A 13351-nucleotide genomic window follows, 5' to 3' on the forward strand; every position below is an offset into this window, starting at 1 on the left:
TATATATCTGAGAAACTAACATTTGTGGGACCATTTGCGGAAATTCTTGCCCCAAATAAAGAAAACAATAAAGAATCCGTTGATTACAACGCAGAAAACTGCCAACATGATGGTAGTTCCTAGCACTCCCACACCTGAAAGCCAGTACTGGAAAACCCAGGCAAAAAGCGCACTAATGAGGTTTCTGACAAACAAAATTGCGGACATAGAGTCTCCGACCTCTTGGGGATAACATTCAATAACATAAGTCAGTGTTAAGGACGTGATGCTTCCCAACCCAACTGAAATGAACACAATTCCTAGTGCACCCACAACCCAGGAGTCCTTGTAGTAAGGGCCCAATCCGTACATGAATATACCAGCAATGTTCAGAGCCAATGGAATAGAGATCATAAGTAGTCGGAATTCGGGCTCAAAGATTCCCTTGTTTGCCTTGGTCATCCAGATTTGAAACTTATCGGACAGAGAAGAGTACACAGCACTGATGGTGCTTCCAATAACCATAGCCAGATTGAGCAGCCCAAGGGTATCTGATCCAAAGTTGTACGGTGGTGCCATGAAAAACTCAGATTCAGTGACCGTGATCAGAGACAGCCAGCAAATCTGTATTCCATACGCAAGTGCAACCCAGAGTACAGCGGGGTGGCGAAGTGTTTTGATTGGATCAATAACATCATTCCATATCGGTCTCTTGCTTGGTGTAGTTTTCCAGAGTGACAGCCTATTTTTGAAAGGTTTAACACCGGTCACGGGATTAACAACAATATTAACCTCCAACTTACGCGTGCTCACAGTTTCGTCGTGTACATTTGAGTGCGCAGCTTCCAGCAACCTTTCCTCAACCTGGGGATCAATTTCTCGTTGGAACACAGATTCCTCAAGGAATGGTAGCTCAACAACAAGCAATGCTCCTGATATGATTGCAATGAGCCATCCACACCACTTAATGGAAAGGTTTTCTGCAACATAACCAGCAATGAAAGGCCCAAATGCAGAGCCCCATCCCAGCGTAAGAGCGTATATTGCAACATATTTTCCATGTTGGTGAAGGAAAAAGATATCTGTTATGGAAACTTCAACCAGCGAGTCGATGGGTCCTGCGGCAATTCCCATCAAGACGGCGTTGCCAATATATCCGCCATAAGAAAACGCCCCAGAGAAAACTATCCCGGAAAGTAAGGAAAGCAAAGTTGCAGACAGATACACTATTCTTCGACCAAATCTTGCTGCAATTGGTTGGCAGAGGAGACAACTGAAAGCCAAAAATAAGGAGGTGGTTCCAAGGCCAGCGTTTAGTTGGTTGAGCGTACGATCGTAAATTTCTGATAGACCTTTGTACAAAGGACCCTGAAAGTTTGAGCTCGCAGCCAACACCAAAGCGAACACAAACAAAATCCAAAAATGTAACTGCTTTCTCCACATGCTCCAGTTCAACGGATCATTCGGATCAGATGATGGCTGTGGTATCAAAACAACCTCGTCACTGCTTTTTAGGCCTAGGGAGCCCGGATCATGGTCAACCAGCACAGTGGTACCAGGCACGTTTATATCTTGTCGAATAGCTAAGTTACTGAAGATCATTATTTAACAAAGAACGAGAAGACCATCGTTATATACTGTCTATTTGAAGGACATAACTGATAAAGTCCTGATATTATAATTCTTTTGAAGGTTATTCTATCATCTTTTGCGCTTCCGCATTGTTTTTTTTGGCTGTTCGAACTATCTGATAACGACGGATTATTTTTTTCCCAAGCGCTTCCGCTTATCAATCATGCAAGGATAAATTGACCAATGATTTAACCTGTGAGTATCGAAAACAGTTGATGGCCTCCCAGGATTTGTAAGATATATAGTTTGAGCCATTTCTGTCACAGTACTCATCAATATGACCGCGGACTGGAAAGAAAAAGCAGCTGCCAAAAGGGCAGAGGTTCATAAAGGCATACCCCAGGAATGGATTCTACCTTCGTCTGTGCTGGACAACTATGACGAGAATCAGAGTGTCTCCGTCCTTGAGATACCTCGCAGATTTCTGTCTGATAGTGAATTAGCTATCACTGAAAATTATTCAGCTTCTGAGCTTCACAATGCAATTGTAAGCGGAAAACTGACAAGTCTGGAGGTCACCACAGCTTTTTGTCATCGTGCTGCTATTGCAACACAGCTGACTAACTGTTGTACTGAAATAATGTTTGAGTACGGAATTGAAAGGGCCAAAATGCTAGACAACTACCTGGAAACGCATGGCAAACCAATCGGCCCTCTTCATGGAGTTCCAGTGTCTTTGAAGGACTCATTCAACATACCTGGCTACGATTCCACTATTGGTTATGTTTCGTTCATTGGAAATGCACCCAAAACTAAAAGTAGCTTTGCAGAATTCCTCGAGGACAACGGAGCAGTCTTTTATGTGAAAACTAACATCCCACAAACGTTGATGACTGCAGACTCCGAGAACAACATCTTCGGTCGTACACTAAATCCTAGTGATCTTTCTCGCACAGCTGGTGGAAGCTCTGGGGGTGAAGGAGCTCTGATCAAACTCCGTGGATCTATTTTGGGCATTGGAACGGATATTGCTGGTTCTATTCGTATTCCCGCATTATGCAATGGTGTTTACGGATACAAGCCATCTTCTAAGGTAATTCCGTTTGAAGGTCAGACTTCTCCAGACGTGCCAGCGTACATTGGCGTTGACCCTTGTGCTGGTCCACTGGCAACTAACTTAGAGGATATCACCATGCTTACTGATATTCTTTCTGACTCTGATCCAACCAGGTACGATCCCAATTCAATGAAGATTGACTGGAAAAGACCAAGTACCGACAAACTGCAAATAGGTCTCTACCTTGGTGGACAAAATGATACACCACCAGCTGACGAAATTTCTTCTCCGATCTTAAAACTCGGACAAAAGCTAGCAGCAATGGGCCATAATGTGATTGATCTGTCTGCCGTTGAATCTAATTTACCGTCACTATTTGACGGTTGGGAGCTGGCCGTAAAGCTATACGGAATTAACCCAGATTCAGAGACCATGCAATATATTTTCAAATCTGGTGAGCCCTGCATTGCCTCTTTGATGGCAAGCTTGCCACCAAAACCTGAAAGTCCTCACAACGATATTCCAGATGAGGTTCCTACCGTCCGTGATGCCATCAAGGCTAAAAAACAGCAAGCCGAAACCAGACAGAGATGGTTTGATATTTTTGGGGCCCACAAATTAGATATACTTCTCACTGCGGGAGCGCCCTATGTTGCTCCGGCCCATGACACATATGGGCCTGCGCCGTATACAGCAATGTGGAACATTGTCGACTTTCCTGCTCTCATTATTCCGTTGGAAAATCCAGTTGGTCATCTGCCAGCTCATGTTCAAGTTGTCGCACCGTGGCTTAAGGATGCCAAACTTTTGGCCTCTGCTACAGTCATTCAAAAAAGCCTTAGTGTTAAGTAGGTTAGGCAGGTCACTTAAAGTAAGAGATAAATCCTTCAATCATTGAAGTTGTAAAGTAACCATGTTAAGTAAGCAATATCTGAGCAAGATAATTTACTCAGACTGAAGCTTTTGAGATACATATTGCGAGTATCTTACACGCTGACCCAGGATATGTTCCGTTGCGGGATGCGGGCAATTTAAGTTAGCCTACGTAGCATTGATGTAGATCCGTTGAAACGGTTTCCAAAAACATCCCAGTTGCTTTAAAAAATCCCACTACATTCATAACTCAAAAGCTTTTTTTTCTAATCACAAAATATGTTGGAGCCGATTGTGATTCTTAGTTCAACGACTCTTACATACAACACGAAAAACCTTTTATCAATTCCTGAATTATCAACATTGTTGATGATGGAGTAAATTTTGACTTCACTTGAACTCTTTTTGGTCTTGCTAACCTATGCATTGCTGAAATGAAAAACTGCTCTGATTCATCACATAGGCTAGAACAACATCTGAACACTAAAAAAGAAATATACTTGATCGAGAGATCTTATGAGCTGGATTACAAACCAGTCCAATAGGATGATTCCTGAATTTCAAACGAACTTGTCAGGAACTGCTTCGAATTGGAAGCATTGCCAACTAGCACTCGATATGTTCCTTTCTCAATTGACCACTTGTTGCGTTCTCCATCAAAGTAGGAGCATGCATACTTCAGTGGAACTTGGATCTCCACATTGGAAGCCCCGTTAGGTTCGAGGAATACTTTATTGAAGCCCTTGAGTTCCTTCAGGGGACGTTCTTCCGTTGTATCGTTTGGTGGACTGATGTATAACTGGACAACCTCGGCGCCGGCCACTCCACCAGTATTTTTCACTTCCACAGAGGCGATAATAATCCCGGCGTCAACTTTGACTGACAAAGAAGAGAAAGCAAAGGTGGTGTATGAAAGACCAAATCCAAAAGCGAACAAAGGATCAACTTCGCATTTTTCGTAGTATCTGTATCCCACAAAGGTGTCTTCACCATAAACAACCTTTCCCTTGTTGGACTTGAAGGTAAGGTATGCAGGATTATCTTGGCATCGTTTTGGGAAAGTTAAACTCAATTTACCAGACGGGTTGACATCACCAAAGATAACATCAGCAATTGCATTTCCACTCTCACTTCCATTGAACCACCCCTGAACTATGGCCGGAGTCTCATCGACCCATGGCATTGTGACTGGGGTACCGGAAAGATTGACCACCACCACATTCTTGTTGACTTTAAGCACTTCTTGGATGAGCTCATCTTGGCTACCAGGAAGGTCCATAACTGGTCTATCGTATCCCTCACTCTCCCAGTCTGATGATGTTCCAACACAAAGAACAACTTTTTCAGCTTGTGATGCAACTTCGACAGCCTTTTTGATTCTATCCTTATCTGACTCAACCTTCATGGCTGAAACATAAAGCGCTCCTCCTCCGTTAGATGCAACCAGATCAGTAGTCTCCAGAGTAAACGTTGGACCCGAACCAAATTCAATCTTGTACTTGAAAGAGTCTCCCTTGTTCATATAAAGTTCCTTGGTCTTGGGAGCAGTACATGCGCCCAGGGATGCAGATCCAAGGACTTGATTATTCTTGTCATCAATCTCTAGTTTACCGTCAATGAAAAATTGCGTAGTTCCAAGACAGCTCACGCTAATCACGTAGGTACCGGTCTCCTCGGCAGTAAATTCGCCCTCGATATCCATATAGAATAAGTTGGTATCCAGCTTGTCGTTTTTGTAATCGAACAAGATCAGTTTCGTAGAATTCAATGCAAACTCATCAACAATGACACGGTCAGGAGACTCAGCAGGAAGGTTGTAAACCTTGCAATAAACACCTTTTGAACCGTTGAAAGTGGACAAGGTGCCCAGGTCAAGCAGGTTTTTCTCAATTGAGCAACCTTCAGCATAGAGTGGGAGCTCTCCGAGTTTACCAGAAATACCATCGAAAACGCTTGTAGCATAGTAAGGATTCATCGAAGCAGAGCCACCACCAAAGATTCTAGCCGCTTTAGCGTTTGGGCCAATCACAGCGATCTTGTCTGTCTTCTTCAAAGGCAAAAGTGAATCCTCATTTTTCAGCAACACAATAGCTTCTGAGGCGAGCCTTCTGAGCAAAGCAGACGTCTCCGGAACATTATTCTTGGAATCTTCCGGAGCATTTGTTGGAATGCCGCTTTCCATAGAATACTTGACCAGGTTCAGAATGTTTCTGACTCTTTCGTCGACCACGTCTACGCTAATCTCTCGGGCATTGACAGCATGTAAAAGGGCATCCACTTTTCTCATAATTGGAACTCCGGGACACTCCAGGTCCAAACCCGCATCAATAGAAGGTTTGATTGAGTAGACACCGAACCAGTCGGACATAACCAGACCATTCCAGCCCCATTCCTCTCGCAGCACATCAGTGAGCAGCCTTTTGGATTGTGAAACGTGCTCACCATTCACCTTGTTGTAGGAGCTCATCACGCATTTTGGCTGAGAATACTTGATGGCTAACTGAAACGGCATCAGATAAATCTCCCTAAGAGCTCTTTCTGAAACAATCGAGTCAACAGAATTTCTCTCATCCTCCAAGTCGTTACAAACATAATGCTTGATTGTGGCCGCAATTCCTTTACTTTGGATACCATTGATCAAACTTGCAGAGCAGAGACCCGAAAGAAACGGATCTTCACTGAAAGACTCGAAACCCCTTCCACCCAAGGGTCCTCTCTGAATGTTACAAGTTGGACCCAATATAACATGAGCGCCTTTGTGTTTGGCCTCAGTAGCCATCATGCGTCCTGCCTCCTCCAATAATTGTACATTGAAAGTAGATCCCATACCGGTGCCCGATGTGAAGCAGGCAGATGGCTCAGATTTGAAGAACTTGGTACCTCTGACACCATTAGGGCCATCACTGAGCCGTATGGAAGGAATATTCAGTCTCTCAATCTCCTGCGTATGCCAGAAGTCCTTTAGAGCAAGCAGCTGGACTTTTTCCTTAGTGTTAAGTTGTTTGAGAACGTCTTCAACGTCGAAGGTGGACATAATAAGTAAGATAAGCTTTAGCTATATTCAACGGAGATTTCTTGGATTCTTTTCGTGTTAGACTTTTCGAGTAGTCTAATCGTTGTCAATGGTCTGTTACTCTGATTTTAAGTACCGGATAAACAGCTGGTTTACGTGTTTAAAACTTCGTGTTGAGAAATTATTTAGATGAGCCCAACCCTCGGCGGAACTATATTCTACTCCAAACGCGCGGGGAAATAATTTGCCGACTACTCCGACCCCACCCCCGGATTTCGCAAATGCAGATCGCTAAGCCTGAAAAATTGTGCAGATATCCGACTGAAACTTTCTTACCCCAGTTGTACTACAATTCAGACAATTTTGACCCCGTCTCTCGGACCATCAATATAGTTCGTCCAAGTCTAGTAGAAGATGGTTTCTGGTGGTCAACATTGAATCTGAGCGGACATAGATTGAAGGAAATTGAGGAGACTGATTGAGCAGCGCATTAATACGCCTGCTTGGGTAGCCACTAGTCACACGTAAGCCAAATTAATATTCATTGGTGGCATTGATCAACATGATGCAAAGGTATTGAAAGTCATCTACGTCAAGGGTATCGGCGAGGTTTTTGTCTTTCTCCATTATCCGCTGATTCCCTCAATCTTAGCTCTCATGTTACCCACAGGAAAACTAGTCATGTTTCTATGTTCATGGTGAAACAAGGAGCAATCTTGGCAGTGCTTTCTGCGGCTGATTTAGCATCTTGGAATTTACAGCGAGAAACTAAGAACGTGCCTGTCTTCGAAATCATTGGTGGTACTACCGGAGATACATATTGATCTTATGATATTGTAGGTGATCCAATAGCCGCAGAAGAAACGTCGGTTTGAGGAAAGAAGATTGCTCTCTTTATTGGACTTGATGATGGACTCGTACGACTGAAAGTGATTTTGAATATTTGAGGTCAAATTGGGATGGAGATGGTCCTGATTCTGCTCTCACAATTGGCCGTCACATGTATTCGAGCCTTCAATACACGATTACGCTGGTAAAGACCATTCAACTGGCTGAAAATATTTACTGACGGGAAGAGATCCCCGATCCTGAAGAGACCCATAATTACTCCATGCTGGAGCGTGCATATCCTCCTATGATATTTATTGAAGAGCGTCGGTAATACGGCTTTGGAATATTTATTGAGAAGAGACCTGTTGACATCGCACAATCCGGTGTTAATTGTGTTGTGTGGATGGATGAACCTAAACTTTTGAATAGTCTAGATCAGACAGCAGTTTATGATACACCTGTTATTCCACCAACCCCAGGATTATATCTTATCCTTTAGTTGCTTCTCAACCAAATGTGACTCAAAAGCAGCCAACTCTTTTCATGCTTATACAGGTATTCTGACGGCGTCTGTGGTCCATGTTTGCTAATGAATCAGTTCAAGCTAAACTATGGCAACTTCCTTACATCCTGATGCATCAGATTTTGGTTTCACAGCAGACCCTGGCACTAAACTCTTTGATGTGTATCGTAATTTGTTACCCCTACAGAAACGCCGCTCAGACTGATATCATAGAGATGGCAAGAAAGATGAAGCCTGATATTGTTACTGAGTAGAGTTAATCGAAAGAATCAAAGTATGCTAGACTTCAAAAAAAAAAAAACAGTTAACATGACCTATACATAAGCTAAAATCATAGCCCATCCCTTCATTAACAGCATGAAATGCTTCTAATTGTAGCTTATCAAGCTGAACAGGTAAAAGACCACACTCCGGACCCGACGGAATGAGTGGTTCCGTCCGGAAGTGTGATGTGGGCCGTAGAGTTCAGGGGAACAGTGACATTGTAGGTGAACTTACCAGCTTCTTTTTTCCACTGGGACTTGATCAAGCCATTGGGAGACTTATGGAAAGTCTCACAATAGCTGATGTTCGATCCTGGCATAGGCTGAAGGACAAACTCTTTCCAACCTGGTTCCTTCAATTTCAAACCACCCATTCTCTCATGCATCCAGTTGGCAATTGAACCCAAGGCATAGTGATTGAAAGAGGTCATATCACCAGGATTGATGCTTCCTGAAGGCAGCATACTATCCCATCGTTCCCAGATTGTTGTTGCACCCATAGAAACTGGATAAAGCCATGAAGGGCACTCCTTTTGTAATATCATTTTGTATGCGTCTTCTATATGTCCTGTAACAGTCAAAGCTTCAGTGACGAATGGGGTGCCAGCAAATCCGGTACTGATTTTATAGTCATTCTGTCTAGCTAGTTCGGACAACTGGTTACCAGCATAGCATATTTGATCATCATTGTAGTATAGCCCAAAGCAGATAGCCAGAGCATATGCCGTTTGTGTGTTTGATGTGAGTTTTCCTGACGAGGAGACATAGGCATCATGGAAATCAGAACGACATCTAGAAGCCAGCTCAGCGTAGTGAGCCGCATCTTCCTCTAACTTTAAGATCTCAGCAGTCTCTGAAGTCATCGTGAGTATCTTGAAAAGAAAAGCATCAGCAACCAGATAGGCGTCCGTCAAAGCAAGAAGAGGATTGTCTGGTGGTGCAGATGGATCCAGCCAATCCCCCAACTGCGCTTCTATCTTATCCCATCTCACTTTTCCTTCAATCTTAGGAATGTAGTCAATCCATGAAACCATACTTTCGTATTGTGTTTCCAGAATGTGCTTGTTTCCAGAAGATCTGTAGAGCTCATAAGGTACAATAACCGAGGCGTCCTGCCAAATAGCGGCAATCTTACCATTCCAGAATGTGTCAAAGGCATGGATGATATCCGGAACCACAACAGCGGGTGCTCCACCATTTGCTTTCTGTTCTAGTTTCAAATCCTTTAACCAACTTTCAAGGAACGAGTAGCAGTCACACAAGTAAAGTGCCGTTGGGGAAAATATGGCAATGTCACCTGTCCAACCGAGACGTTCATCTCTTTGTGGACAGTCCATCGGTATGGCCAGGAAATTGCCTCTCATGCTATGGACGACATTCTGGTGGAGCCTGTTGAGCAGCCTATCAGAACATTCAAAACCACCAGTTGTCTCCATTTGATTTCCAATGACGACAAAGTCAATACTGTTCGTGCTGAACTCTCCATACCAGTTATCAATCTGACAATATCTTGCTCCATGGAATGTAAATCTAGGAGCATATGTCTCACCATCTATATCACCTTTGAAAGTGTACTGGTCTGTAGCTTTTGCCAGCCTCAGGGGACGAGTGCCGAGCTCCCCATTCTCCAAAACTTCAGCAAACCTCAAAGTAATGGTGTGTCCTTTTGGAGCCTTGGCATTGTTGATGCGAGGGAAGCCAACTGCATTTTGACCAAAATCAACAATCAGCTTCTTCGTTGGCGTCTCGATGATGTTGATCGGTTTCAGAGTATCAATTTCACATATGTAACCAAAGGCCTGAGGCTCAATTGATTTGGAACCGCATTGAATGATTTCAACTGGGTTCCAAGCATCATCTTTAAAGGTCGGAAGAGACCATCCCGGAAGCTCGTCATTTGCATCATAAATCTCACCATTGTACAGCTGTGCGTCTTTGATTGGACCATAATTAGATTTCCAAGCTTCATCAGAGAGAATCACAGATTTCTCACCATTTTCGTATTCGACATCTATCTCAATACTAATGGCTCTGCGATATCCGTAAATATTTCTGGCCCCGCCGTCAAAACCAAGCATTCCGCTATACCATCCAGACCCCACTCTAGCCCCAATAGCATTACTATGCGGTGTAAGCAAGTCTGTGATATCGTAGACTTGATGGAGCAGACGATGATCATAGCTTGTCCAACCGGGTGCTAAGTAGTCTTGTCCAACCTTCTTTCCATTGACTTCGATCTCGTAAACCCCCAAAGCTGTGCTATAGATCTTGGCAGACTTAAGTTTGGTAGCCGATATATCAAAACTCCTTCTGAATAGTATTTCTGGTGAAACGTCTTCATCCTTAGGCTGTCCAACCATGGAAATGAATGGAGCCCGCCAAGAGTTATCCAGAATTCCGACTTGAGCGACTGCGGGCTCACTCCATTCAGAAAAAGAAGAAACATCTGATTTTGGTGCAACACGAATCGAAATCGTTATGACTTCTCTTGACTCCAAGTCTCTTCCAGGCCATTCCACACACGAATTGTTGTCGGAGTGGACAACATCGTAAGTTGTATAAGTTTGGGCCCCGTATTTTATCTTGATCTGATAAGCACCCTGATACCAGTTTTTCTCGTCACCAAGGACCTCCCAAGAAATGATTGGTCTTTTCGTTGCGATTACCCCACTGTTTGGTCCAAGGGTGTTTGAGTCTAGTCGAACTCCTCCAACTTTAATCATTTTTCAGTCAGCTATGTTTTCAGTAGAGTGTTTTAAAATGCTGAAAAAATAGTGAATGTTGAGGAGCAGCTTTATAGTCTAAAAAGGCAAAGTTGTGGGTTTGCGATTTTCATTTCGGACAAGTTCAAATCCGCTAGTGAAAATACGGGGTGGATTACTGAGCCCCCTTGAAGCTACGTGTCCTACATAACTGTCGAGCCAATAGTAATGTACATGGGGTGGTGGACAGGGAAAAAACTTTTACAGTCATGCCCCACTTTGAGAGACTAATACCTGAAAACACGGTCTAATGATACTCCGACGTACGCGGTGAAAGTTAAGGTTACCCAGGTTGCGGGGTCGTGCTATTGTTTCTTGACGAAAACGCCGACAAAAATCGAGAATGCATGTGGAGCTATTATTGTGGATCTATTGAAAAACAAGCTCTTTTGCATTTAATATCCGTTCAAGAGGGCTCCACCGTTCGTCTGATTTTTTGTCCGATTCCATTTTGGGCCAAAATTCCAGTCACAGATCTCGGAAATTCAATTTCGCGAGATTTACCCCACAAAAAATTTCCCCAGAATTTTTCTCAAATAATTCGAAGTCGTCATATGCAGATTGATCTAAGCGTACTGCAGGTTTTTATATAAAGATCAAGAAATCAGCTCCAGTGTAAAACATATCATAGCACTTGTGCAGAATTTTCGAAGCCTATTTAAAGATTGAGAATCGTATAATTCTGTATTGAAGTGCAACATGTTTAACACCACGTTTTTTAAGACAATGTTCAAGACTAAGAAAAGGGAGCCGGAAGCCCCTATAAGCGAGGATGAGTTTGACAACATGATGCAGCTCGCTAGAGCTCAGCAACAGGTCGAGCACGGACTTTCAAAATGGCAAGCAACAAAAAAGTACCCTTGGACAGTGTACTTCATGTTTGTCTGTGTGTGGGCCATGGTCCTTGTCGGCTATGAAAATCAAGCTGGAGGTATTGTTGTTAGCATTCCGGAATTCAGGAAAGACTTTGGCTTTTATTATCAAGGACAGTATGTTTTGGAAGCCAAATGGCAGTCTGCCATAACCGGTGGTCCTACTGGTGCCCTTGCGGTGGGCTTTATATTAGGATCATACCTTGCTGATAGGTTTGGTAGAAGGAACACATTGCTTTTCGCTGTCATACTCACCGTGCCGTTCATTGCCCTTGAATATATCGCAACTTCTATTCAAGTGTTTTTCCTGGGAAAGTTTTTCAACAGCTTCTGTTTGGGAGTCATCTCCACTTGTTCTTCGGTCTATGTTTCTGAATGTGCACCTCTTGCGTTAAGAGGATTTTTTGCCGCTACAATTGCTCTTGCGCTCTGTATTGGTCCGTTCATTTGTGTTCTCATCAATAACACAACGAGTACTTACACTACACGAATGGCTTATAGAGGTATCTTCATTCCCCAATGGATCTTTTCCGTCACTGCAATGGTTATGATTACAACTATTCCAGAGTCCGCTTATTGGTATCTTTCCAGAGGTAAACGTCGGCAGGGTCTTGCGTCCTTAAAGAAGATGTATCGAGAGGAAAGTCTTATACAAAAACAATACGCCATGATGCACGTGACCGTCATAGAGGCAAGCGAGATTTCGTCTAAAGCCGGTACTTATCTGGACTGTTTCAAGGCTAAAGACTTGCGTCGTACTTTGCTTGTCGTCTTTCCCCTTTTCATGCAAGCAATGAGTGGTGTTTCTTATGTGTCCAGCTACTCAACGTATTACTTTCAATATGCGGGATTTGATACCCAAAAGTCTTTCCAAATATCATGTGGTGCACAGGCTTTATCTATTGCAGGGGTTATTTGTTCCTGGTTCATCATTGACCGATTTGGTCGCCGATCATTAATGATCTCGGGCATGATTGCCATTACCATTCTCAACCTTTTGATTGCCAGTACGGGTACCGACAAAAGCAATAGAGCGGCAATGAAAGCATCTTCAGGGTTTATGACAATGTACAATTTCGTTTACAACATTGCCTTGGGAGCAGTGCCCTACATTTTGGCTTCTGAGGTGTCGTCCGTTTTCTTGAGAGCAAAGACTTATGCGATTGCAAACCTAACGAATAATGCTTTTCAATGCATGTGGTCGTTTGTGCTTCCGTATATGTTCAACGCAAACGAGGCTAACATGGGATCAAAGATCAATTTCATATTCACAGGGTGCTCATTCCTTTCGATATTTGTGTTTTATTTTTACCTTCCGGAAACTGCAGGACGCTCCTTTGAAGAGATTGACGAGATGTTTGCTTTGAAGATTCCTGCGCGCAAATGGAAACACTGGCAAACAAGAAAACAGGAGGAGTCTGAAAAGTACTTGAGCGAGCTGAAAATCACAGAGTCTCATGATGAGCTCCCGAAATCGATTGTGTAGGACGGAAAGGAAGTAGGTAAGGAAGAATTTAGGTAACAATAATGACTTTGGAAGATATCAAAGTAGCGGTGAAGACAGAGCTATTCACTGAATCGACGGATGAGCGATGGCTAATAACCG

General features: G+C 43.3%; 6 protein-coding genes across 6 annotated transcripts; 3 read left to right on the plus strand and 3 right to left on the minus strand.

The window, feature by feature from the left end:
* Positions 1-15: 15 nt before the first annotated feature.
* On the minus strand, positions 16-1581 carry KL911_000541 (uncharacterized protein; the record flags this gene model as incomplete). The annotated part of the gene is made up of 1 exon (XM_043200806.1): positions 16-1581. One exon carries the CDS (start codon positions 1579-1581, stop codon positions 16-18), a length of 1566 nt encoding a protein of 521 aa, XP_043057234.1.
* A 307-nt stretch (positions 1582-1888) lies between these two features.
* Positions 1889-3460, plus strand: KL911_000542 (uncharacterized protein; the record flags this gene model as incomplete). Its single annotated transcript, XM_043200808.1, has 1 exon — positions 1889-3460. The coding sequence occupies one exon, from the start codon at positions 1889-1891 to the stop codon at positions 3458-3460; it is 1572 nt and encodes a 523-aa protein (XP_043057235.1).
* A 547-nt stretch (positions 3461-4007) lies between these two features.
* KL911_000543 (uncharacterized protein) lies at positions 4008-6515 on the minus strand (the record flags this gene model as incomplete). The annotated part of the gene is made up of 1 exon (XM_043200809.1): positions 4008-6515. One exon carries the CDS (start codon positions 6513-6515, stop codon positions 4008-4010), a length of 2508 nt encoding a protein of 835 aa, XP_043057236.1.
* A 260-nt stretch (positions 6516-6775) lies between these two features.
* KL911_000544 (uncharacterized protein) lies at positions 6776-6976 on the plus strand (the record flags this gene model as incomplete). The annotated part of the gene is made up of 1 exon (XM_043200810.1): positions 6776-6976. One exon carries the CDS (start codon positions 6776-6778, stop codon positions 6974-6976), a length of 201 nt encoding a protein of 66 aa, XP_043057237.1.
* Positions 6977-8230: 1254 nt separating this feature from the next.
* On the minus strand, positions 8231-10834 carry KL911_000545 (uncharacterized protein; the record flags this gene model as incomplete). Its single annotated transcript, XM_043200811.1, has 1 exon — positions 8231-10834. One exon carries the CDS (start codon positions 10832-10834, stop codon positions 8231-8233), a length of 2604 nt encoding a protein of 867 aa, XP_043057238.1.
* Positions 10835-11572: 738 nt separating this feature from the next.
* On the plus strand, positions 11573-13231 carry KL911_000546 (uncharacterized protein; the record flags this gene model as incomplete). Its single annotated transcript, XM_043200812.1, has 1 exon — positions 11573-13231. One exon carries the CDS (start codon positions 11573-11575, stop codon positions 13229-13231), a length of 1659 nt encoding a protein of 552 aa, XP_043057239.1.
* Between the last annotated feature and the right edge of the window lie 120 nt (positions 13232-13351).

Source organism: Ogataea haglerorum (genome assembly GCF_019207285.1).
Source record: "Ogataea haglerorum isolate 81-453-3 chromosome Unknown 81-453-3_NODE_1_length_915391_cov_96.871712, whole genome shotgun sequence".
Lineage (NCBI taxonomy): Eukaryota > Fungi > Ascomycota > Pichiomycetes > Pichiales > Pichiaceae > Ogataea > Ogataea haglerorum.